At 33.2% G+C, this 26,572-nt stretch overlaps 1 protein-coding gene across 1 annotated transcript; it reads right to left on the bottom strand.

The window, feature by feature from the left end:
• Nucleotides 1-765: 765 nt before the first annotated feature.
• LOC149476156 (cysteine dioxygenase type 1) lies at nucleotides 766-25,031 on the bottom strand. Its single transcript, XM_089712312.1, has 7 exons — nucleotides 24,870-25,031; nucleotides 9,975-10,079; nucleotides 8,896-9,045; nucleotides 4,704-4,850; nucleotides 2,329-2,699; nucleotides 1,745-1,914; nucleotides 766-903 (listed from the first exon to the last, which is right to left on the bottom strand). The coding sequence occupies exons 2-7, from the start codon at nucleotides 10,073-10,075 to the stop codon at nucleotides 865-867; spliced, it is 978 nt and encodes a 325-aa protein (XP_089568438.1). The 5' UTR covers nucleotides 10,076-10,079; nucleotides 24,870-25,031; the 3' UTR covers nucleotides 766-864.
• Between the last annotated feature and the right edge of the window lie 1,541 nt (nucleotides 25,032-26,572).

The raw sequence follows: 26,572 nt of genomic DNA on the forward strand, positions 1-26,572 counted from the left end.
TGCGCAGCGAATTCGTTGCGGACGCGTGGCAGATGCGCAACGTTTACGTCGCAGTCATGTACACTCATTAACAAAATGGAATCCGTGCTGGTTGTTACTTATAACTTGTGATAGTATAATAATTATGAGATCATTATTTTTTACGAGTTTCATAACATGTTAATGTTTAGGGTATTGTTTTATCTATTAAATCTTGGTCGAAATGCAATCAGATAACTTAATTGCTCATTAAGAAAGTTCATTAGTGAAATAAATGTTAAAGCTCCTTAACTAAAACAGGGCTATCTTATTATTAGATAAATAGCAGTGAATAGAAAATTTTATCAAGCAACCAGCAACTCACTATCACTTTGCTCATAATTAGGTTCACAAAATCTCTTTATAACATACGTTGCTATGGGAGAGATTATACTGGTCAGTCGTTACATACTTTTGGAATGTATGGTACATTCTAAAAGTCCTAGTAATTCAATTTTATAGCACCTTTTTTTAACAACTCCAGTTGTTATTACATCTTTAGTTAACTGTTAAGTAAGTGCATTTCCACAGTACGGTTAAAAAATTGAGTGCTACAGAAACGATGGAAATATTGAATGGAAGTTAGGCAAGGCGGAAGGGCTGGCTTTTGTGCGAGAGTATACAAAATGACGCGTCCGCAACGAATTCGCTGCGCAACCGCGGCGTGTTCGTTGCGCGCCCGCAACGTATTCGTTGCGCACCCGCTCCGCTTTGAAACCGCTCGCAATCCGCTAGTGTGATATGGCACTTAGTTACTCTTACATTTATCATATAGTAAATAAAATACATTTATTACTTATGTAATAATTTAAATAATATACAAAAGTTATTTCTTCATAAAACAGTTTATTGTTGACTGTCAGCTATTTCGCTGGCCTCCATCACCTGAAAAAAAAACGAATTGATTACAGCGCCATCTATTTTCAAACTAAATGAAAAGTAGCTTTCTCTGTCCCTATGTCCCTTTGTATGCTTAAATCTTTAAAACTACGCAACGGATTTGGATGCGGTTTTTTTTAATAGATAGAGTGATTCAAGAGGAAGGTTTTAGTATATAATTTATTGGGTTTTAGACAAAGCGGGCGAAGCCGCGGGTGGTAAGCTAGTAATATTATAAAGCTGAAAAGATTGTTTGTTTGTCTTGTACGCGATAATCTCAGGAATCACGGGTGTGATTTGAAAAATTATTTCACTGTTAGATAGTCCATTTATATGTATAACTCAGGCCCCGGAATCACAGACACAATAGAAAATCTATTGTGTCGTGAACCAATCGGGCCGTTCGGGGCTCAATGGGTTATTATATCATCACGCTAAGACCAATCGCGGGCACATCCGCGGGGCATAGCTAGGTACTTGATAAAGGAAATTTTTTGTTACCATATACCTAAGCCATATACCATAAAATTATATAAAATTCACATAAATGCAGTTTTAACAAGTTAACCTTGGGATCAATGGAACAATTGAAAATTTTCTTGAAAAAAAAAACGATGCAAATTTATTTTCATGATTTTTGTAAAGCTAAATCACGGCGCGAACTTTTTATTAGTTATCTATATGGTACCTAATTGTATTGTGTGTTCTTTAATATTGTTCTTGTTAATAAATATATAATAGTTGTGTCTCCAAGGTCTTATTAAGTTGAAACACGTGTAAAAGTTATTTTGTGGATATTTTTTTAATAATTTTGAAAAACACCCCTTTCCCATTAATTTAAACTTACCCGTTTAATCTTTTTCCCATACATGGACCAGAACGTAACTTTAACTTCCGTGGGTTTGCCCGTCCGTGCGTCGAACACTCTACAACTGTCAAACGGTGGACAATACAAGTGTAGCGACACGGCTCCGTCTACGTGGGAGGGGTTCTCCATTCTGTGGAGGCCGAGGGCATCTGAAAAGAGATATATTTATAACTCAAACTCAAACTCAATATTAAACTCCAAGAAAATATATTTAACAAGACTTTGTTCAAAGGCGCTTTTAAATCGTCAAAATACAGAAAGAGGTCGGTAAAAAAAATAATTATTTATTAAATTATATGAATTACAGTCTACAAAAATAGACAAAAACGAATCGAAATCGATGTAATTATTTCAGAAGTTAAAGATTTTAACGGATTTTAAATGCGATTTATTCATTTTATCATTATGCCGATGTTTCACACACTTTGTGCGTGTGCAAAAAATCTTTCTAAGTACAATACTCGCTTTAAATCAAATACAACAAAATACTATTTCTGAAGTATTAACATAACCTTTAAATTATTTAACATACATACAAACAATACAAAGAAAGATTAACGTACCATTAATATAACAAACGTCGTTAACTTCCAATCTCGTACGCCCTGTCTCCTTCATACTCTGAACATCATAACCATCAGCATATTCATCGTTCGACTTGTCAATTTTCCCGCCATTCTGACAGCTGTCACTGTCACCATTCCCGTTATGACAGCTGTCACTGTCAACGTTCCCGTTATGACAGCTGTCAAAATTCGCGCTGTCAGTTTGACAGCTCTCAGTGACGTTGCTCTGACAGTTGCCGTTTGGGCACTTGACGCCCATTCTTCTCATTTCTTCGGTTAAGTCTTCGCTTTCTGAACAACAACGTCTTGTCGGTTTCCGTTTTAGTTTTTTCATCACTTCCGGTTCGATGTTTTCCGGCCAGTCGTATCTGAAGTTGATTAAAAAACAATTAATGTCTGGCATGGACAAATATATTGCCTGGCAAGTTTCTAAATTTTAATTTGAGTAGAATAAAATATGGGTTTGCTATGACAAAACGGAAATATTCTGAAATAAATACATGAGAGAGTACTTAAAATGCAAAAAATGCATTTTTGACAGTCTGTCTGTTTCCCATACCCTGAAACGTAAATAATTATGAGTAACTTTATTGTCTTAAATAGTGATGTAAGTAATGATACATGATTTTGCCGATACGATACCGATACCGATATTAGCAGTAAAATATCGGCGATACCGATACCGATACCGGTATCGATGGCTTGGTAGAAAAATAAATAGTGAATTATGCATAAAAGTTACCAACATTTAACAAAGACTCAACTGTAAATCATATTCTTTTAAATAAAAATGCCAAATCAAAAAACAAGAAAAACATTTATTTTCTAAGTATTACTATTTTAGAAAGTCAGTTAAACTTTAAGTAATACACATACAATCAGAAATCAAAGTTTACTATTGGTAGAGTTCATTAGGCGCGGTTTTTTGAATTGTTTGATTCCGATATCGGTTATTTTATGATCGGCAATACCGATATATCGGCCGATATATCGGTATCGGTATCAAACTACATGTTCAAATGTTGGAAAATGATAAAATATTTACAAAAAAATTGCGGATTATATAATTGTATACTATATTTACTTAATAGCATAGCGGACACGTCTACCAGTGTAGTATTATATTATACTAGCTTTCCGCCCGCAGCTTCGCCCGCGTTTTCAAAGAAAAACCCGCATAGTTCCCGTTCCCGTGGGATTTCCGGGATAAAAACTACCCTATGTGTTAATCCAAGTTACCCTATATATGTGTGCTAAATTTCATTGTAATCGGTTCAGTAGTATTTGGGTGAAAGAGTCACACACACACATCCTCACAAACTTTCGCATTTATAATATTAGTAGGACAAACTATATTATAATATTATGTGGTTTAACAACAGAATAATATATTTATTACCTACACAAGAGAATTTCAAGGGGAATCCCTTGAAATGTATTATTAAGTATTGATAACAGGCTTTTCTTGACATAATCCCTCATTCAATATTTGATGGCAAACGGCAAATAATATTATTTATGATACCTGGTATTTATTATCATTGTTTATATTTAACCGACTGCGCCAAAATTAATTCGTCATTAATAAATACATGTGTTTGGTAATTGTGATATGAACAAGAATAAATATATCAACTAACTGTACCCCACGTTTTACCCGCATTATTTTAGCGTGATGATTTTTAGCCTTCCTCCATAAATGGGCTATCTAATACTGAAATAATTTTTCACATCGGACCAGTAGTTCCTGAGATTAGCGCGCAAACAAACAAGTAAACTCATAAGCATTATAATATGCTTAGTATACATTTGTGTATCTGAGACAGTGTATTTAAAATGAGCAAATATAATTTATCACAGAATAAGACTTAATTTTTTTTAATAGAAATGCCTGTAGCGATTAATTAGCAATTTTACTTGCGTTAAATATTGCTATCGTTCTATCTGTTGAATATAATAAATAAATAAATAAGTAAGAGCTTTGAATTTTGTTACGGCGAAAAGTTGGCATATTAATTTATTTTTTCCCCAATAATTTTAAAAATATAAAACCGGCTAAGTGCCAGTTGGACTCGCGCACCAACTACCAAGGGTTTAAAAAATAAAAGCAGATGTTTCAAATGATTAAATAAGAACTGTTATCCTACTAATATTATAATGCGAAAGTTTGTGAGGATGGATGTAATATGTGTAGGTATATATGTATGTATGTTTGGTACTCTTTCACGCAAATACTACTGAACCGATTACAATTAAATTTATCAAACATATAGAAGCTAACTTGGATTAACATATAGAATAGGTTTTATCACAGGTTTTTTTTTAAAACGCGAGCGAAGCCGCGGGTGGAAAACTAGTATAGATATAGTTACCTGACTTCATCCAAATTCCCGCTCAACAACTTCATAAAGCAGTGCGAATCTGCGTGGTCGTGTATCGCGGACGCGTGCCCGGGGCCCCAACATAGTACCATGATGTTAAAGGCCCCGTTCCCCGCGTCTACCAGGTTTCGGGTATACCTGGAAATAAAGATAATAATGTTACATTATAAAAAAAATGAAATTAATAACTAATGTTAAATTAGATATTTAGATTCACAGCAATCAAATCCTGATAACTTTTTGAAGTGAAACTTCTTTATCGGGGTTGGAAAAAAATTGAGTGTAACATTTTTTCGTTACGCGTGACATTTTTCCGTTACGCGCCATCTTTTTCTTATCCCTACCACGCGTGATTCGACGTATTTCTGTAAAGTTGCATATTATAGTAAATTATTTTTTGAAAAATAAGGTCATAAAGAAGTTTCACTTCGTACGTGTGTACCTACACTAGTACACGCACACATTTTTTTTTTAATAGATGGATTCAAGAGGATGGTCTTAAGTAAGTATATAATTTGTTAATTTTAAGACAACGTGGGCGGAAAATTAGTTAGTTTAAGGTAGAACATAAAAAGACGACGAAAGTAATAATCTTAAATTAGGTAGTAAAAACAATTAAAAAAACACGCTACAACGATAGAATAAACTGACTGTAAAAATTTGCGTAAAATTTGAGAATAGAGCATAGAGCTAGAAAACGTCTGAAGAATCTGTTCAATGAAACCCTGTAAAAAAATAGGCCTAGAAAATTACATTATCTATACTAATATTATAAAGCTGAAGAGTTTGTTTGTTTGAACGCACTAATCTCGGGAACTACTGGTCGGATTTGAAAAATTATTTCGGTGTTAGATAGCCCATTTATCTAGGAAGGTTATAGGCTATATTTCATCACGCTACGGGCAACAGGAATGGAGCCACGGGGGTGAAACCGCGCGGAGCAGCTAGTCCTACATATTTCGCACGAAGAATCAAACTACGTAATAATTATATTTACCCGAAAACATCAAGATAAGAAAGACTATTAATAACTAAGACGTTCCAGTAAGGCGATATTTATTATTATAATATTATCTTATCTATGACGTATTATATGCAAACATGTTTTTGCAGATTGTTTGTGTATCCTTGACTAGCTACATAGCCTGGTTTTGCCCGGACTCTATCAAGCTGACTTTAATTTAGCTGTAGCTATTCCAATGCTTAAAGGGTTGTTTTTTTTAAGTTATATATTTTTAACACGTCGTTAATGTTAATAAATCAAAACATTAGTAATGGTATAAATTTTTAAAGAACAGAAAAAATTTGATCAACAGGCGGGATTTGAACCCGCATCTTTCACGCCAATCCGGGGCGGACGCGTGACCAATTCGGCCACGCGATCCCGCCAGAGCAATCGAATTTATTCTATTCTTTCAGCTTTATGTATCTAAGGGACACACCGCGCGCCATCTATTGGTAAAGGTACGTTTTACAGTTTACACCAAAGTGTAATTTTCAATTAAATTACGTTACGTTGACTACATTTTGGAGAAGTGCGACTACAATCACTGTGTTACTAGATTTCATTATTAAAGTGTTTACACTTTGGTATCTACATATAGTGATTAAAGTGTTTACACTTTGGTATCTACATTTATAAAATGTCTATGTGCAACTGGAATCACACAGCTTTCTACTAGTGCTACTAGTGAAATATTTCAAAAATCGATACACAGTTATTAAATTAACCCAATTTCAAAGTAAGTATTTTATCAAATTAAATCTTATTTAATAGCAAATCATTACAGTAGCAATTCCAATATTCAAATCTATACTTCACTACATAGTATAAAACAAAGTCGCTTTCTCTGTCCCTATGTCCCTATGTCCCTATATCCCTTTGTATGCTTAAATCTTTAAAACTACGCAACGGATTTTCATGCGGTTTTTTTTAATAGATAGAGTGATTCAAGAGGAAGGTTTTAGTTTATAATTTATTAGGTTTTAGACAAAGCGGGCGAAGCCACGGGTGGTAAGCTAGTATACAATATTATAAAGTTGCAGAGTCAGTTTGTTTGTTTGAACGCGCTAATCTCATGAACCTACTGGTCCGATTTGAACAATTATTTCAGTGTAAGATAGCCCACTTATCGAGAAAGGCTATAAGGCTATATATTATCATCACGCTAGGACTGATAGGAGCGGAGCACTACGGGTAAAACCGCAGGGCACAGCTAGTATAATATAATAATATGTAGAACAGTCCTTTGATGGCATAGCATGCCTTTGATACCGACTAAAACCCCACTGTGTTCCGTCGAGCCGCTTTAATGGGAGGTCCGTGGGTATTGGTTCGAATTCTTACGCGACTGCCTTCATTAGCCTAGCCTAGTCCAGTTTTTAAAATTGATTTTAGTTTATTTTATTCAAATTATCCCGTGATATTATGATAAATTTCATAAAATTTTAAAGATTAAAGAAATAGGTTTAAAAATACATCTCTCACATTTTAACACAAGGCATTATTGAGCTTATTAATACGATGTTAAGGTATAATTCTGATTGATAAATAAAATATTGTTTTAAGTAAAGAAAAAGAGGCAAAAAAAACACTGTGCGTCATAATAATGTGCTCTTAGCAACGTCTCTTATCAATATTTGTTTTATTTTTAATGTTAATATATTTACTTTGTCCATGCCCCTCTTATTAAAACATGGAGTAGAATTAATTTTCCTCGTACTTCAAGAAGAACTAATTAAAACAAGCTATTTTCAAAAAACAGAAAACAATTATCAAACGATTATTTCCTTATTCTAATGTAACACAGACAGACATGAAGAATATTTTTTACAAGTCTAAATTTTTTTTATTATTGTTGAAATAGAACTATGTATCGTTTATTTGTTTGTTTGTTTGAACGCGCTAATCTCAGGGACTAATGGTCCGATTTGAAAAATTCTTTCGGTGTTAGATAGCGCATTTAACGAGGAAGGTTTATAGGCTATATATCATCACGCTAAGACCATCAGGAGCGGAGCTATGCCAGTAAAACCGTGGGGCACAGCTAGTTACATATAAATGACCCGCCCTCCCTCTTTCAATAAAACCGACGTCATACAAAGACATTTTAAACAACATCAGCAAATAACTGTTATCTATTTTGATAATAAGAACAATTCTGTATTTATCAAATGTGTCAAGCCGTTCATTGACTATTTTCTCCCTATCATGTACCAACATAAAACTTAAACTTTGACCTATTTGTATAAACTTTAAGCTGAGAGTATTGTTTTTTTTTAATTACAAAAAAATCTTTACAATAGACTAGCTGCGCTTAGCGGTTTCACCCGCATGGCTCCGCTCCTGTTGGTCTTAGCGTGATGATATATAGCCTATAGCCTTCCTCGATAAATGGGCTATCTAACACCGGAAGAATTTTGTTTGTATCATCACGCTAAGACCAACAGGAGTGGAGTACTGCGGGTAAAACCGCAGGGCACAGCTAGTCTAAAATAATATTATACAGATTTGAATTTACGTGTGTTTGCAATAAATAAATACTAAACCACTTTTGACAATTATTATTTTACCAGTAAAAAGCTACACTATCCCGTACTTAAGCTAAACAAGTCAGTATTTGATTAACTCAAAAACTACTGCACCGATTTTAATTCTGTTTTCACAAATGAATAGCGTGGTTATCGACGAATGTTTTAGTATATTTTTATTAAGGGGGGTTAGACGGTCAGCGAAAATTCAGCTATTTGCGGCTTAGGTGAGGGGCGCGTTTAGTATGGAATCAACGTGCTGGAAACTAAAAATCGTAAGCGCCATTCACATTTTTATCAAAAAGTGAATAAATATTTAGTATTTTCTAAATCTAAAACAGTCACGAAATCGAGAAGGTAAATACCTATGTATTTGTGATGTTATACGAATTATTATCGTAAAATACAGTTGTAATGAGCATTTATATGATATTTTAGAGGTAACTTCAGGATTTTTTTTTATCGAGCAAAATTTTTCCAATCGTGTTTTGGAAACAGTCATCCCATCACACATAGGTATGTTCTGTAATACATATTAGAAATTTCAGTGCGAAAATTTTCAATTATAGCTCATAGATAACAGTCCATTTTGCCGTTTTCACTTACTAAGGGCCCTTAAGTTTTACTTGACTAGTAATTAAAAAATACATACCTAAAACGATCATATTTCGCGTATTTCCTCCAATCTTTAGGATCTGATTTGTAGCTTAGCATCAATTTCTGAACCTCCTGTATATTGACGTGATTCTTTGAGAACACCCTGTGCAGCTCTTCTACCAATCTCTCGAGTCCTGTTATTTCCCTGAAATATAAATTTTTCTAGTAAGTTTTTTTGAACATTATTAAATAAGTAATGAAAAACGATTGTCTGCTTGTGATAGTTTCATAAAAAAGAACTGGGTTGCACTCCGGGAGTGCCGGCAGAAGTGAAAACTTGATTATTAACGTTGAGCATGTTTGATATTTTGGAATGGTATCCGTCTTACGCTTTTTCGATCAGATCACGTGTCCTGACGCATTTAAGATTTTATACCCATTACAGAAAAAGTGCTCAACGCCGCTAAAGAAGTTTTCACTTCAACAAAGAAAAAAAGCAGAAAATACTTAAGTATCTTTCTTTCTTGGTGGCTCCTATTTCTGTAAATTTATAGAAACAACGAACTTAACCTAACCCATCCCCATATCGAAACCAACGACTATGCTAAATGACGTTCAGTCAACACGTTGAATGTTACATTCAACAAATTGACGAGTTGTTTAGTCATTCAATTGAATGTCGTAATTCAATAAACGTGCATTCAATCTAATAGAATATTCAACCAGACCCAATTCAATTCAAACATTTATTTATTCAATTAGACTTCTTATAAATCATTTTTGAATCGTCATAACATATTTTTACCATTTACCACGCGCTAGTCATTCAAACAATTAGCATATTCAACCAGATGACTGCGACTTACGTACGCTAGTCTCAATCTCAATACTATTATAAAGGCGAAAGTTTGTAAGGATGTATGGATGTATGGATGTATGGATGTTTGTTACTCTTTCACGTAAAAACTTCTGAACCGATTACAATGAAATTTAGCACACATATAGAGGGTAACTTGGATTAACACATAGGATAGTTTTTATCCCGGAAATCCCACGGGAACGGGAACTATGCGGGATTTCCTTTGCAAACGCGGGCGAAGCCGCGGGCGGAAATCTAGTAGAGAATATACTTACAGATCAACTTTTAAAGGCATTTCTATGCACATCCGATCCAGATCGAGATTGTGAACACATTCCGACAGCTTCGCTTTGCAATTCGCGTTTTCGATGTCCATTTTTCTGCAACAAAATAAATAATCAGGTATTTATATAGTTTATTAGTTGAACTGGTAAAAAAGCTACATATAGTGCCTAGTTTTATCAAAATACGTTGTGCGTTTTTCACGTGAAAAGGTGAAAACATAATACTTATATCATACATGATACATCCACCAAACATCCAACAAACTTTGGAATTCATTTATCTATACTTTTAATATTATAAAGCTGAAGAGTTTGTTTGTTTCTAATAATCTCAAGAACTACTGGTCCGATTTGAAAAATTATTTCGGTGTTAGATAGCCCATTTATCAAGGAAGACTATATCATCATATTTCATATTTTTTTTTGCTATCATATTTATTTTTATTGTACAATTTCTATTAATTTAATAATTAATGCATAATAATTGTTTCTAGCTTATGACTAAGATGGCATATTGCAGTGTGCCCGTGACTTCGTCCGTTCCGTGGAGTCAAAGCGCAGCTTTTTAACAATAAACAATAAACTTTATTTCCAAAATATATAAGATGCATAGAAATTGAAAACCCTTGCTCCCACACTAGGATTCCCTGTGTCGTGGGAACAAGTATCTTCCAGTGGTACATTTTAATCCTTATGCTAAGAAAATAAACTATCACATTAAAAATCTTCTATACAAAACAATTTTTATTTTTATTTTTATTAAGTACTTAATAACAATATAAATTCGTTAAAATATATAAATTCATGCTAACTACTATAATTAAACTCTATATGCTATATATTATATAGCATATATAGTATATAATATCATCATTTATCACGCTAGGACAGGAGCGGAGCAATGCAGGTAATACCGCGGGGCGCAGCTAGTTTATACTAATATTATAAAGAGGAAAGGTTTGTATGTAAGTATGTATGTATGGTTTTCAAGCATAAACTACTAGACTGATTTTGATGAAATTTGGCACAGATAATCTTTACACCCTGAGAAAGAACATAGGCTACCTTTTATTGCGAAATATGTACCACGGGCGAAGCCGGGGCGGACCGCTAGTCTGGTAATAAAGCCACTGCCAAGTATTATCAAAATTTGTTCAGTGGTTTTACCGTAAAAGAGTAAAAAACATCCATACATCCAACAAAGTTTGCAACATTTATTATTAAATATTATTGTAGTTTCTAAGTATTATCTTCTTCTTATATATAAAAATGAATCGCAAAATGTGTTGGTAAGCGCATAACTCGAGAACGGCTGAACCGATTTCGATCATTCTTTTTTTATTATATTCCTTGAAGTACGAGGATGGTTCTTATGTAGAGAAAACGTAAACATGTACCACGGGCGAAGCCGGGGCGGACCGCTAGTACGTTAATAAATTTAATCGAGTGTTCTCGTGAATAACAGTATGATTAATGTATTTACAATTATGTAATTAATAATAAAATAAGATAGAAAAGTCCCGGTTCCATCTGGTTTTAATTTGTTTTCATAGATACTTGTACAAACACAATACTTTGTAGATAAAGTATTTACCAAATAAGGAACGTTATCAGTGTTAAAACTTCAAATGGATTTCTTATTGTTATATATTTTTTTTAATCTACAATTATTAATGTTCCAAAAACGAAGGAGGTTATCGTATTTTTTTTCTTTATTAGAGGTTATAGTAAAAATACAGCTATACAGTATACCTACACACTTGCCTACACACCATAGTATAGGTACTCTTTAGTTCTTGAATGAATGAATGAAAAGAAATTTATTGCCAAAAAAAAAACACAGCCAAACACATTATAAAAATATATCTTACAATTAGGCAAACGGAGACAGCCTCAGCAAAATGCTGCACAAAAGCAGCGCTGATTTTCAGGCTGTACCGGCGATTGCGGTTCGTCTTAATATTAAAAAAGAATTAAGTCTAGGTACTTAAAATAAATATATATTCTTTATACTATGCACACAATTAAAAAAAAACTGTTTACATAAACGGCGTACTGAGCATAGTATAGTGAAATTAATGCCTAAAAGAACAGTGCTACAATAACACTAATAACAGACATACAAAAAAACAAAATTGAATAAGTTCATGTGCAACAATCTATACTAATATTATAAAGCTGAAGAGTTTGTTTGTTTGTTTGAACGCGCTAATCTCGGGAACTACTGGTCCGATTTGAAAAATTCTTTCGGTGTTAGGTAGCCCATTTATCGAGGAAGGGTACAGGCTATGACCAACAGGAGTGGAGCCACGGGGGTGAAACCGCGCGGAGCAGCTAGTGAATTATAGGCTAACAACACATGTTTTTAAAAAACGGTTGTGAACTTATGTGTGGTACCCACACAACATAATCAGAATTGACTGAATTACTCCGTAGGTTTTCATTGATTTGATTGACGTGATCCTTTTTTGTGTATGATAGGAAATTGTTGTCATTTAGTTCCATTTGTAGAAGAATGGTATTATCCAAAAAATACCTATTACTTTGTTAAATTAATAAACTAAAAGAAAGATTTGTAAATTCTTTGTTAGGTATTCCTCCCTCAAAGGCCGGCAACGCAACCACAATACTCCCAGAGTCTGTGGTTGTTCATGGGCGGCGCCAATCATCGCTTTCTGTACGGTGACGCGCAAGCTCGTTTGCCGACTTAAATACATAAAAAAAAATAGTTTGGAAAATCCAAAAGTGCACGCCTCATAATTTTTTTTAATAAATATTTATTAATAATTATTTTTGTTTATTTAATAACTATTAAACCACATCGAATCAGACCCTGAAAAATGAAAGGGTTCTATTCCTGAGCATACTCAAGCGTAAGATAAAAAAAAAGACTCGACTAGTAAAGTATTTCGGTCGCTATCGTGTTAACAAGAAAAAGGATCCGCACATACAGACACACGGACGTCCAAGACAGAACTTTTTTAAACTGTTTTTTAACTAGTTTAAATAACAAAAATGACATCAAAAATATCATGAACGTTAAAAATAGTGTTTTTTCTTAATATTATGTGTGTGTATGTTACAAGTGCAATGTATGATACATAAAGACATTTTAAGTTTGAAAAATCAGATGTTTTGCGCGAAGTGACAGTAGTACCCACCTCAACGCTTCGCTTATGAGGCGTGCAATTAAATCCGGTTTATTTTTGCGTAATTTTCGTTACATCAACTCATTAAAGTAGTAATTACTGTGTATCTAGTCAAGTAAATAATAAACTAGCTTTCTGCACGCGGCATCGTCTGCTTTAACACATTGCAAATTATTTATTTATCTTCCACATGAACCGTTATATACCTCAAGAAAATCAGCAATTCATTAAATCACTACATCACTACATAGTATAAAACAAAGTCGATTTCCCTGTCCCTATGTCCCTATGTCCTTATGTCCCTATGTCCCTTTGTACGCTTAAATCTTTGAAACTACGCAACGGATTTTGGTGCGGTTTTTTTTAATAGATAGAGTGATTCAAGAGGAAGGTTTATATGTATAATAACATCCATTAAATAGTGGAGAAGTACTGTTATTTTTGAGGTTTCTAAAGTGATGTCGTAAAAAATTACATTTTTTCCGCTTACATTGCAAACGCAGGCTGAACCCTACGAGTTTTATCAAAATAATGTACTAAGTATTGTACACATTGAAAAGGTCTATAGAAAAGTCCGCGATGGTATATGTCTATCTCTTATGGATAACCCACAATAACATTTTTATGTCATTTACTTTTTACGAAAAATAATGGCTAATTTTCGATGCGATTTTAACCAATACAGCATTAATCCTTAACCAATTAAATACCTTGAATACATTGTTCGTTTAATATAGATCTATATGGCCCTTTACACCGTATGATTTAAGTGAATATTTTCGAAGATATTACAGATTTAAAAATTGCGGGACATAGCGTTTGCGGCGGTACCGGCCGGCCGCCAGGCTATCTATACGAAGTCGGAGCGGGCCGCTATGTTTTTTTAAACAACGTTCACAGTTTTTCTGTAGTGTATTTAGTATCAGCATTGCACCCGTGCGAAGCCGGGGCGGGTCGCTAGTGGTAGTATAAATTATGTTTAAATAAATTTTTTAGCAGAGCAGTAAATAAAACAATTAAAGTCGAAATAATCAATATTTAAGGCTTTGTCAGACAGGACGCGTACTTAGCGCGCGTCAGAGCGTTAAGTTGACGCCGCGATATGACGCTAAGATGTGTTCTACTACCATCGTAGAATACCGTCAAACAGAGCGCCGGCGCTACAGTGTTGCCATATATACAGATTTATCTGTATCTATACAGATTTTAAGACCACTATACAGATTACAGATTTGGCTTTACTTTTATACAGATTTTAGGTAAAGGACACTAACTATGATAAAATAATTGATAAGCAAAGTAAATTTTATACATTTGTTAAAACCTTTTTTGGATAAGGACACTACTATGATAAAATAATCCATTATCTAAGTATATTATTTTTATACAGTTGTTTAAATCCGGCAACATTCATGGCGTACATCGGGGATTTCCCTAGGAACAAACAAACAATAATTGTATATTCTTCTGGGGGATTTCCCGAAACATGTATTTTGTTAACGAATGAATGTATTTGTTTCTTTTTAATGTTTGCAAATCAATCATTCGTTCATTACGATGATTACGAGTCGACTACGTTTTCTGATTACATGAAAGGATTTTTTCATCTATTAATTTAATTAAAACAAAAACCAGGAACCATTTAGGCACCGAAACGATGGAGGGGCTAATTTTGACAAAACAATTATTGAATAACGAGCCATGTTTTAAGCTCAATGTTCACAAGAAATTGATTAATAAAATGAATAAAAGTATGTATTTTTTTAATCAATAAAGTTTTAAGTACAATCCAATGTTTTCTTTAACAAACATACCATTCAGATTTTAAACAGCTTACGGTTTGATTTCATACAGATTTTATACAGATTTTTAGACTACTATATCCAGATTTATCGATTTGGCATGTGGCAACACTGCGGCGCTAGCAGTACGCAACGCTCTGTCGCGGCGTTAGGACGCTTTAACGTCGGGTGTTGTATTTTTTTACAAATTTTATTTTAGCGTCGGCGTTAATAGACGTAAAATAATAATAAAATACTGCATAATGACCGAAAATTTGATAGAATTGGTTAGAAAATATCCATGCTTATATAATACGAAGGATAGTTCATATAAACTATAAAGATATATCAATGAAGGCAAAATTGTGGGCACAAATCGGAGAAGAAATTAATGAAACTGGTAAGTAAAAAATTCTTCCGACTCCGGAGTTAATATCGCTGTACCTTGTTTTGTTCGTAAGTAATAATTATGTAAACAACATGCAGCTTTAATAATATCAATTACTGTGTCCTAACGCGCGCTAAAGCGTTCTGTTTGACGAAGCCTCGCGCGACGTTAAAACAGGACGCTGCAGCGCTATTACGCAGCGCTAAAATACGCGTCCTATCTGACAAAGCCTTTATTGTTTAAAATAATTACCACTGAACAATCAGCGCTGGTTTAAAATAGCTGGCTTATGGCTAGCAGAATAGTAGATAAAACACTTAATTAAAGTTAAAATAATCAATATTTATTCTTAAAAATAATAACCACTGAATAATCAGCTTGTCGCGCCAATTTGCCTCCGCCCCTTTGATCATTTTTTCATTAAAATTATAAATTGATGTATTAAATTGGTAACGAATACTATTAATTTATTATCTGAACGAAATAGAATGTTACTACTGTATTCGTGACAAATATCAAATAAAAAGGGTCGCAGTCAGGGATCGATAATCGATTTATTTGGTGACTGATCTACCATTCTGAGCACAGAGCTATTATTTAAGTAACAAAACTGTTATTATAAGAACGAAGTTTATATTCATGTAATGCAATATAATATTATTGGTTATCGATCTCTTATTTTACACATATATTAACATTAATTGCACGCCTCATAAGCGAAGCGTTGAGGTGGGTACTACTGTCACTTCGCGCAAAACATCTGATTTTTCAAACTTAAAATGTCTTTATGTATCATACATTGCACTTGTAAGATAATACATACACACACATATTAAGAAAAAACACTATTTTTAACGTTCATGATATTTTTGATGTCATTTTTGTTATTTAAACTAGTTAAAAAACAGTTTAAAAAAGTTCTGTCTTGGACGTCCGTGTGTCTGTATGTGCGGATCCTTTTTCTTGTTAACACGATAGCGACCGAAATACTTTACTAATCGAGTCTTTTTTTTCTTTTACGCTTGAGTATGCTCAGGAATAGAACCCTTTCATTTTTCAGGGTCTGATTCGATGTGGTTTAATTGTTATTAAATAAACAAAAATAATAATTAATAAATATTTATTAAAAAAAAATTATGAGGCGTGCACTTTTGGATTTTCCAAATTATTTGATAATTCATACCTGGGAACAATTTTTGTTTATCTGAGAACGAAAATATTTCGTGGTGATAGATCTATTTATTAGGTGATACAACTTAATGACAAATATAAATTTTGGTGATAGAAAATATAGTTCCCATAAACAATACGGATGAATATCATTCTGCAGGCTGTTAAGAGTCTAGGCACTTGATGAAACGGCAGATTTAAAAATATGTCTGCGACATAAAGATTGTTTGATGCAATAACAAAATGATAAACATCACAATTGTTTACAAAGCTTTATATAATTAAGTATACTATATAGATAATGTTATTTTAATGATACTGCTGTTTATTTTTTGTACGTACATTATTATTATAGATAATAACTTTTAATATATTGTTTTACGAATAAAACCATATAACTGACCATACTCACATCTTAAGGCGTTACCCGGCAATTTCGACTATGTTCAACCTCTATAAAGTCTGGTACAACATAAAGCACAATACCGAAAAAAATATATAAAATAGGATGGTCTTTGATCTTTAATTGCTCGCGAGGATTTTTTTCCAAAGTTAATAGATTTCTAGAAAAAAAATGTGCCGTGGTCATCGATTTTTCCGCAAATACTCTATAAACTTCGTAACCTGCTGACTTAGAGCTCTGAAAATTTTATGTTTAATAAATTATCAGTTACACAACAGTCCCTGACGAGGATATTTTGTTTCACTGATTAGTATCTTTTTAAATACAAAATGCGAGGAAAAAAGAAGGTGCAGCGGGAGAGGTTTGAGATCCGTCAAGTATGGTCAAGGTTATTAGCGCATGTATAAGCCTTAAACAAAATTTGTTTTCAGACTTTTTACGTATAGACCAGTGACCCTTCCAAAATGGACTTGTAGTTTTGTCGGAAATCAAGAGAAACCATTTTTAGCCTTAAAAGCTCCCTTCCCGAACTCGGATTGTCTGTAATTTATTTTTCCTTTAATTTTTATCACATTCCCCTCCTTTTCTAATGGGTTTCATCCTGCTGTGATTTTTTTTGTTTCAAAAATTATCGGCACTGGTCTAGTACGTAATCACTGGTTCAAACGAGCGAATGCTCATTCTAACCCCACTGTGTCAAATTATTTTAGTGTAAATAGGCTTTTTTTTCGTGTGGTGTCTCTCAACGTTAGCCAGAAGGGTTTCTACATTTTAACGCGGACGCGGGGGTGAACTGAAGGTTCACCCTGGTAGCGACATGCACAAGGGGACGGGGACCACGAACCTCGGCTTGAGCTGTCGCTTGAGTGGAGGAGGCCAGAAGGGCCCTAATCAGACGGGAGTGTAAATAGGCGTAGAGCATTCTTTCCTTTCTTTCGTTTTTCTTAGTGCGTTCGAAAAGATTCTATGCAATGTTCTAATACTGAACAACACTGAGTACGAGTTTTCGTTTACATTAAAAGATTCGTTTGGTCTAAATACACCGTAAAACTGTCGCGTCGCTGTCTGTCCGTCCCTATACATATATGATTTTGATGCGGAAAAGGTTTTAGCGTGAAATTTATTTGATTTTAGACAAAGCAGACAAAGCCGCGGGTGGAAACTAGTTCTATCATATCCTACTAATATTATAAATGCGAAAGTTTTTGAGGATGGATGTATGTATAATGTATATTATGTATGTTTGTTACTCTTTCACGCAAATACTACCTATGCTACCTAAACTAATGACCCGATTACAATGAAATTTAGCACACATATAGAGGGTAACTTGGATTGACACATAGGATAGGTGGTTTCCCGTTCCCGGAAATCCCACGGGAACGGGAACTATGCGGGTTTTTCTTTGAAAACGCGGGCGAAGCCGCGGGCGGAAAACTAGTAAAATATATGACGTAGAGCTTTTATTATTTTTGCCTTGCCTGTAACCTGTTATTATTATTAATTTATTCGTATATAGAATAACTTTATTTATCTTCGAGATGACAATTATTCCATTAACGCTATAGAATGTAAATAAAACATTATATTTATTACCTATTTCTTGTTACTATAAAAGCTTATGTTTCTAGGTAAATACCTTCCTTAAGATCTAGGCCGACTACTTAGTGACTACCTAACAGGATTTTTATATGTATATGTCGCCGTCATCTGGTTAAATCTGCTATTTGACTGAATGACTATCGTGTTCATTGAATGACGATAATCAAAGGAATAATTAGGACGGTTGATTTAACAAACGTAACTCAACGTCAAACTAGTAAGCGGGTTATAATATAGCCGTTTGATTAGAGCGCATCTAACGCCCGGCATATTGTTGAATGACTAGCATATTCATTGACAGAATTTACTTTTTCCAGTTCCTATTTCTGTGTAGTTAGAAAAAACACGAACCTAACCTAACCCATCCTCTTATACAAACCAACAAACTATGATAATTGACGTTCAATCAAGACGTCGAACGTTACATTCAACAACTTGACAAATTGTCGTTTAGTCATACAATTGAATGTCGTCATTCAGTGAAGGCGCTTATAGTCATTTAATCAAATATCAAATTCCACCAGATGACTGCTACATATATGAATGAAAATTAATATAAATTAATGTTTTTATTATTTACACGTAATTTGTGCGATTTATTACACCACATATAATAATATAAAACTGATTTAGGGCTTATTTTTCAATCGTTGTTTAAAACTTATTCATCGAATAACGTATATAACTACCATTTCAAAAATGTATTCTAATTGTCCGTTTTTGACAGTTTACAGGTGACATTTTAATATGTTCGTGTAATACGTACGTGTTTATTGGACGGATAAATTTTAACCAAGGATTGAAAAATCGGCCCTTAACGAAACAAAAAACAAATATTGATTTATTTGATGTTTATTTTTTAATTTCCGAAACGCTTCAAAATTAAATGGAGCTTTTTATTGAATAAGTATTTTGAAAATAGGAAACTGTACAGGAATAAAAGATTTCTTTTTACTCAATTTCTTGTTATATTTAATCACGAGCTTTTGTGATTTTATTAGGCAGATCCTACTAATATTATAAATGCGAAAGTTTGTGAGGATGTGTGTGTGTGTGTGTGTGTGTGTGTGTTTGTTACTCTTTCACGAAAATACTACTGAACCGATTACAATGAAATTTAGCACACATATAGAGGGTAACTTGGATTAACACATAGGATAGGTTTTACACATAGGATAGGATATATGCGAGTTTTTCTTTGAAAACGCGGGCGAAGCCGCGGGCGGAAATCTAATATATATTTCAAAAGTTACAACAATTTATTTCAAAAGTTTATAATATTCTTTTACCATCAGTAAGCTAAGGATATGATTTATATAATTTTTCCTCCTTTTTTGAGGTAGGTCAAAATGTTAAATACATAGTATAAACAGTTCAACGTAAGTATCAATAAAATCGTTTTTATTAACATAAATATTAATATGCTAAGTTGAAATTATAATTGTTAATTTAAATAAATATGTTGATAAGAATTAATTAAATATATAAATAACTAGCAGTCCGCCCCGGCTTCGCCCGTGGTACATATTTACGTTTTCTCTACGTAAGAACCATCCTCGTACTTCAAGGAATATAATAAAAAAAGAATTAACGAAATCGGTTCAGCCGTTCTCAAGTTATGCGCTTACCAACACATTTTGGGATTCATTTTTATATTATAGATTATATTATATTATTACTTTAGTGATTTGATTCTATGACTCAGAAGTAAGTTGCTTTGAATTGGTTCAATCCCGACTTATCTATACTGAATATTATAAAGCTAAAGCTGAAGAGTTTGTTTGTTTGGACGCGCTAATCTCAGGAACTACTGGTCCGTATTGAAAAATTATTTCGGTGTTAGATAGTCCATTTATCGAGGAAGGTTATAAGCTACCTATCACCACGCTAAGGCCGACCACCGTGTTTGGGACCACCAAAACGATTTTGTGACTCACTGTCGTACATTAATTATTGTAAAACATAAATGGACAAATAAAAATAAATCAATATAGTATTCACAAATTCATATTGATTGAGATGGTTGTTAATCATCTCGATAGATGGCGCGCGGTGTGTCCCTTAGACACATAAAACTGAAAGAATGGAATAAATTCGATCGCTCTGGTGGGTCACGAGTGGCTGAATTGGTCAGGCCATCCGCCCTGGTTTGGCGCGAAAGGATGCGGGCTCGAGTCCCGCCTCGTGATCGAATTTTTTTTATTCTTTATAAATTTATTTCATTTCAATATTAGTATTCTTTGTTATAAGTTGTGTAACACAACTTTCTTTTATCTATCTAGATTACTAAGAAATAAGAAATGGTATTATAGATCAGTTTCAATTTATGTAGTAATATGCGCTCTAAAAATAATATGTAGTTCATTCGATCTAGATAGAAAAATGTTTTTAACACGATTTTATTGGCTTCACCTGTATGTTTGTATGTAACCGACTCCTTACGACTCGATTTTGACCCGCTTTAAACGGACAGATTTAATTCAAACATTGTACACTTATCAAGGTACGGTGCCAATACTTTTAAGACATTTAAAAAAAATAAGCGTGATTTTTAGTCATTTTTTTTATTATATTTATTTTCTAGCGGTCCTCCCCGGCTTCGCCCGTGGTACATGTTTATGTTTTCTTTCCATAAGACCCATCCTCGTACTTCAAGGAATATTATAAAAAAAGAATTATCGAAATCGGTCCACCCGTTCACGCGTGATGCCGTGAACAAGGAAAACGGGTTTCATTTTTATATAAATAAGATATTTATATATTAATAAGGTAACGCATATGTATAGTAAATTGTAATAACTACATAATAAGTAAATACTTATAGTTAACTTAAATTTGTCAATTCTTGTCAATTGGCCTACATTGTAAGTGATAACTTAGTTGACTTAAGTTATTCTCAACACAGAATTCGGTTCAAAGCAGTTATTACTATAATAATGTCAATATTATTGAACTTATGCGTATTAAAAAGATATAATATATGTATAATATAATGTAGATTCAATTTTGTTTTTAATCTATTATAATAAAAAAGAGCGTATGTGCCGAGACAATTTAGAGGTGCTTTAGTTTATTTTAAAAATAATTAACTACATAACTATAGAGATTTTTTTTAATTTAAATTGAACTGAAATCTTTGAATATGATCGAATTTTCAAATATTTATCCACTAGCTGTGCCCTGCGGTTTTACCCGCAGTGCTCTGCTCCTGTTGGTCTTAGCGTGATGATAATTTATTGATATGTAGCACCTCGTTAAGTCGAACCTCGATAAGTCAAAAACCTCCAAATCTCGAAAATATGTTTGTTCCCTTCCCTTCAAACACCAAAACCTCCATTACTTGAAATCTTGACCCTCTGATAGTCGAAATAATCACCAAGTCCCTCCAAGCCATTTTGGTACATATTTTCACTCTATAACTCGAAAAATTAAATTTGACCTCTGTATCTCGAACATAGCAACGTTTTATTTTACAACCTTTACGACTAGATGATTTGGAATTTATTACCTCTATTGTTCGAACAAAAATAAGTTACCGACTTTAAGAACTTGCCGACAGTGCAAGTACACTATTGTTTCTTGGAAAACATTTTAGGAGTATACGATAATAAATTTACGACTCACGTAAACACGTGTTTGCATTAAGTATCTGATGAAATTATCGATTCAGTAGCTCAGAAAACCGATACTAATGATTGAGATGACATAGAAGACGTGAATAGTACATGCGCTCCAAGAGGCGCGAACCGCATTGAATACCTTACGAAATTTTATAGAGCAAACCAGTAACTCTGAAAAAGAAGAATTTTCTGCTCTTTATAGATTAGACAATGCTAGAGAACAACAAAATTATCTAAAACAAAAAAAAATACTGACTTTTTAATGCCATATTTTTTATTTTAATAAATGAAATAACGTTGATTTATAATAAATAATAATATGTAAATTGTCACCTTTGCAAGTTGAAATTTTATTTATTTTACCTCTATAGCTCACAATTTATAAGAATAAACCTCAAACTCTTTATGTCGAATCAAAATCCGCCTAAGTCGAAATCCTTCATAAGTTGAAAAACTCTATAACTCGAATTTTTTGGCGTCTCCCTTGATGTTCGACTTATAGAGGTGCTACTGAATATAGATTATAGCCTATAATAGCCTTCCTCGATAAATGGGCTATCTAACACCGAAATAATTTTTCAAATCGGACCAGAAGTTCCCGACATTAGCGCGTTCAAACAAACAAACAAATAAACTCTTCAGCTTTATAATATTAGTATATTAGTATACTAGCTTTCCGCTCGCGGCTTCGCCCGCTTTGTCTAAAACCTAATAAATTATATACTAAAACCTTCAACCTGAATCACTCTATCTATTTAAAAAAACCGCATCAAAATCCGTAGCGTAGTTTGAAAGATTTAAGCATACAAAGGGACATAGGGACAGAGAAAGCGACTTTGTTTTATACTATGTAGTGAAATTTAATGCTAGAAAAATAAAAGCTGAAAAAAACATCGCGAGAACAGTCGCGGGACACAACTAGTATTATTATGTATGTATTGAAATAAACGTCATGTATCAATAAAACAGTTTATTATTATCAATCAATGAGTTCCATTGACATCTATTGACTCGTTCTGTAGGTACAAACGAATAAACATAATTTATTTTTTCCACTAATAATTGTAAGACCTGACTTCGCTTATGTTATATAGGTTCGTAACTAACCCCTAAAATCTAAATCCTACTACCTAATATTATACATGCGAAAGTTTGTGAGGATGGATGGATATTTGTTACGCTTTCAAATACGATTATAAAATCGTTGATAGATACTATACCTACGTAATAAATTGTAATTTACCTACCTGTAAAACGCGAAAGTTTGTAAGAATGTTTGTTAGTCTCTGCTAATCGGATTTTGATGAAATTACACATAGAGATAGATATAGTCTGCTTGAGAATTGGGCTACGTTTTACGGGTATCACGCGATTGAAGCGAATTAAAGTTTCTTATATCTATCATTAGAAAATAATTAATTTAAACACCTAATTTTATATTTATTTATTGTCTTGTATATATTTATTTATTGGAAATTAAATGCTCAACTGTCCTTTTAAAATATAAAATAATATTATAATGTTTTGGCTTGCAAAAGCTTCCATTAGCTTTTAAATCAGCTTACTGTCTGTTACATTGTTTACATGAAGTCAAATATTATTACGCTGCGGCTTTTATTATCTTCGTAAGTTAATAAAATATTATAACATTTTTAAACAATAAAACAATAATTTTCTTACAACATTTAAATTGGTCACAATTCTTTGTAATACCAAATTCAAAATTTTCGAAGAAAGTGAATTAGCATAATAATTGTTACGTCCATAATGTCGAACCTTTTATTTTTTTTTTATTTAATGTGTATTGAAAAAATGTATCGATAATATTTTATTCGAAACATATTACAGATATATAACTAAGCATATTTATTTTTAAATTTCCATTTTTATCCTCTTTTTTATTATTTTTTTTTTCTCCATGATATCGCTCTAAAAATCTTAAACTAGGCAACATACGTAACATTTTCCTTTAGAAACATACAAACTAACAGACTGCACAATATTACAGGTTCTACATTCCTGTTACGTGCACTATAAAGAACCAGTTGTTTTTACAACAAAATAAACAAATAAAAACCGGCCAAGTGCGAGTCGGGCTCGCGCACAAAGGGTTCCGTAGCAGCAAATATAATAAATTACAGTTAAATCAACCTATCTCAAAAACTATAAGAGATACTTTGATCAAACCAAAAATCGTTGAAAGAGTTAATTAGCATGCATCACCTCTATTTTTTTTAGAATTTTATACCCCGTAGTTATAAAAATAGAGGGGGGGGGACATACTTTTTACGACTTTGAGAGCTGATATCTCAAAAACCGTTCACTTTAAGAAAAATGTTTTTTAGAAAACTTTATATCATTTTAAAAGACCTTTCCATTGATACCCCACACGGGTATGTACATCGAAAAAAAAAATTTCATCCCTCAGTTACATGTATGGGGGGCCCCACCCCCAATTCTTTTTTTTACTATTTAGTGTCATATTTTTGTAGCGGTTCATACAACACATATTCCCATCAAATTTCATCACTGTAGTACTTATAGTTTCCGAGTAAATCGGCTGTGACAGACGGACAGACGGACAGACGGACAGACGGACATGACGAAACTATAAGGGTTCCGTTTTTGCCATTTTGGCTACGGAACCCTAAAAAAGCGCGCAAGGCCTGACTTTCAACCTTAACTTTAAAACTTTAAAAATAACTTTTCAACTAAGCTTTAGATCACTAAATTAACGTCACAAGAACATGCATAAGACAATAATAATATTTACCTTGGTTTATCTAGACTTCAAGTAGCAAAACAACTCTCAACAGGTTACACATTCACTTGAATAACACAGAACATAAATTATATACAACCTTTTTGCAAAACCGTTAGCGCAACCTCGTTCGCGCGCTGTCAATTGGCGAATGACAGATAATTTTCCCGCGCGTAAACTTTTATTTGACAGTTCTGGAAAGTTATCGTCTAAATAAAGTATCCCTACTATCCCGGTGCGTGGTAAAAGTGTGTTTGCAATAGATTGCTGGCTCTGTAAGCGATGATCTGTATATGACATGCGCGGAAAGCAGTGTATTGATTACTTATCTTTAAGGTACAAAATGGCAACCTTAGTGCAAATTATTGCTAAAATGATTCTGAATAAGTAATGTAAATATTTACTTGTAGGTACTTGAATATCCAAATATTTATTATAAGAAAATGATCACGTGTTTTATAATATGGTTATGTCGTATTCATTGTTTTTCATGTTTTATTTTATGTTTCCTTACATGTGTATATTTTAAGTAGGTTTCTAAATAAAGGCTAGTAGGAAAAATCATAGAAAACGTTAAATAACTACAAAAATTATATCATCTCACTTAAGTAATTTGAAGTTTACATATTTTTTTGGATTCTGTCGCTCGAACTAAAATCGTAATATCCTGTTAACGGCTGTATTACTTCTAATTTAAATACGAAATTTAACTAAAACATAAGTAATAAGAAATGGCAATTAAACAAAATTTATACCTATGTAAGTGCACTAAAATTCGCGTTCGTTGAATGGTTCGTTGCCTGCAGGAACAAACGCGATGGCGGCGCACTGTGGACGCCCTCTGCCCCACATAGGGGCCATAGGACCTTAAGTCAAGTAAGTCAAGTGTACTAAAAAAACTGCAGCTACCACTATCCTTTCATGAATGTACTAATACTTAATGTAATATCAACCTTATAACCTGTTAATCACAATAAATAATTAAGTATAGTCCTAATTACTTACTTACAAATTTCTAAAAAAAAAACTTATAAAATTAAATTTTTAAACGTCAATTATAATTCCGAAAAGAATAAAAGTGTGAGAAATTTAAACAAAGAATCACTTTACAATACATTGCTTGTTTTGAAAGTCAAATATGAAAGTTACGCTTGTTCACGAGGCAATGTAAAACAAACATTGAATTTCACTTCGTGACATTGACAAACAAAAACAAAGATGGCGTCCATTTTCTTTGGCGCTAAAATATTATATCATAATATCGTCATATTTTGCTAACAAATTTGTTTTGGTTATGATTTCCATGTGATTATCTTATGACGTATGTTTGTTTTATAAGTTCTATCATTCGGTAAAATATTTTAAAAGGTGACAATAAACACTAATTGAACTAGGAAAGATGATTTATTACTAACTAGCTTTCTGCCCGCAGCTTCGCCCGTGTAGTCAAAGGAAACTGGCATAGTTCCCGCTCCCGTGAATTTTCCGGATATAACCTGGAACCTGTCTGGAACATGAACCAATTTTTATCCAAATCTGTTCAATTGTTTAGACTTTAGGCTTAAAGAATTGAAGGACAGAGTTACTTTCGCATTTATATTATTGAACTAGCAAACCGGGCGAACTCCGTTTCGCCACCAGAGATACCTTTTCTTTGCTATAAACCCGGAGCCCGAGACCTTTCCAACGAATGCAAAACCGTGAAAATCGGTTCG

Source organism: Colias philodice, chromosome 28, assembly GCF_061535455.1.
Source record: "Colias philodice isolate Cphi_HAF_F1 chromosome 28, ilColPhil1 Martin Lab GWU primary, whole genome shotgun sequence".
NCBI lineage: Eukaryota > Metazoa > Arthropoda > Insecta > Lepidoptera > Pieridae > Colias > Colias philodice.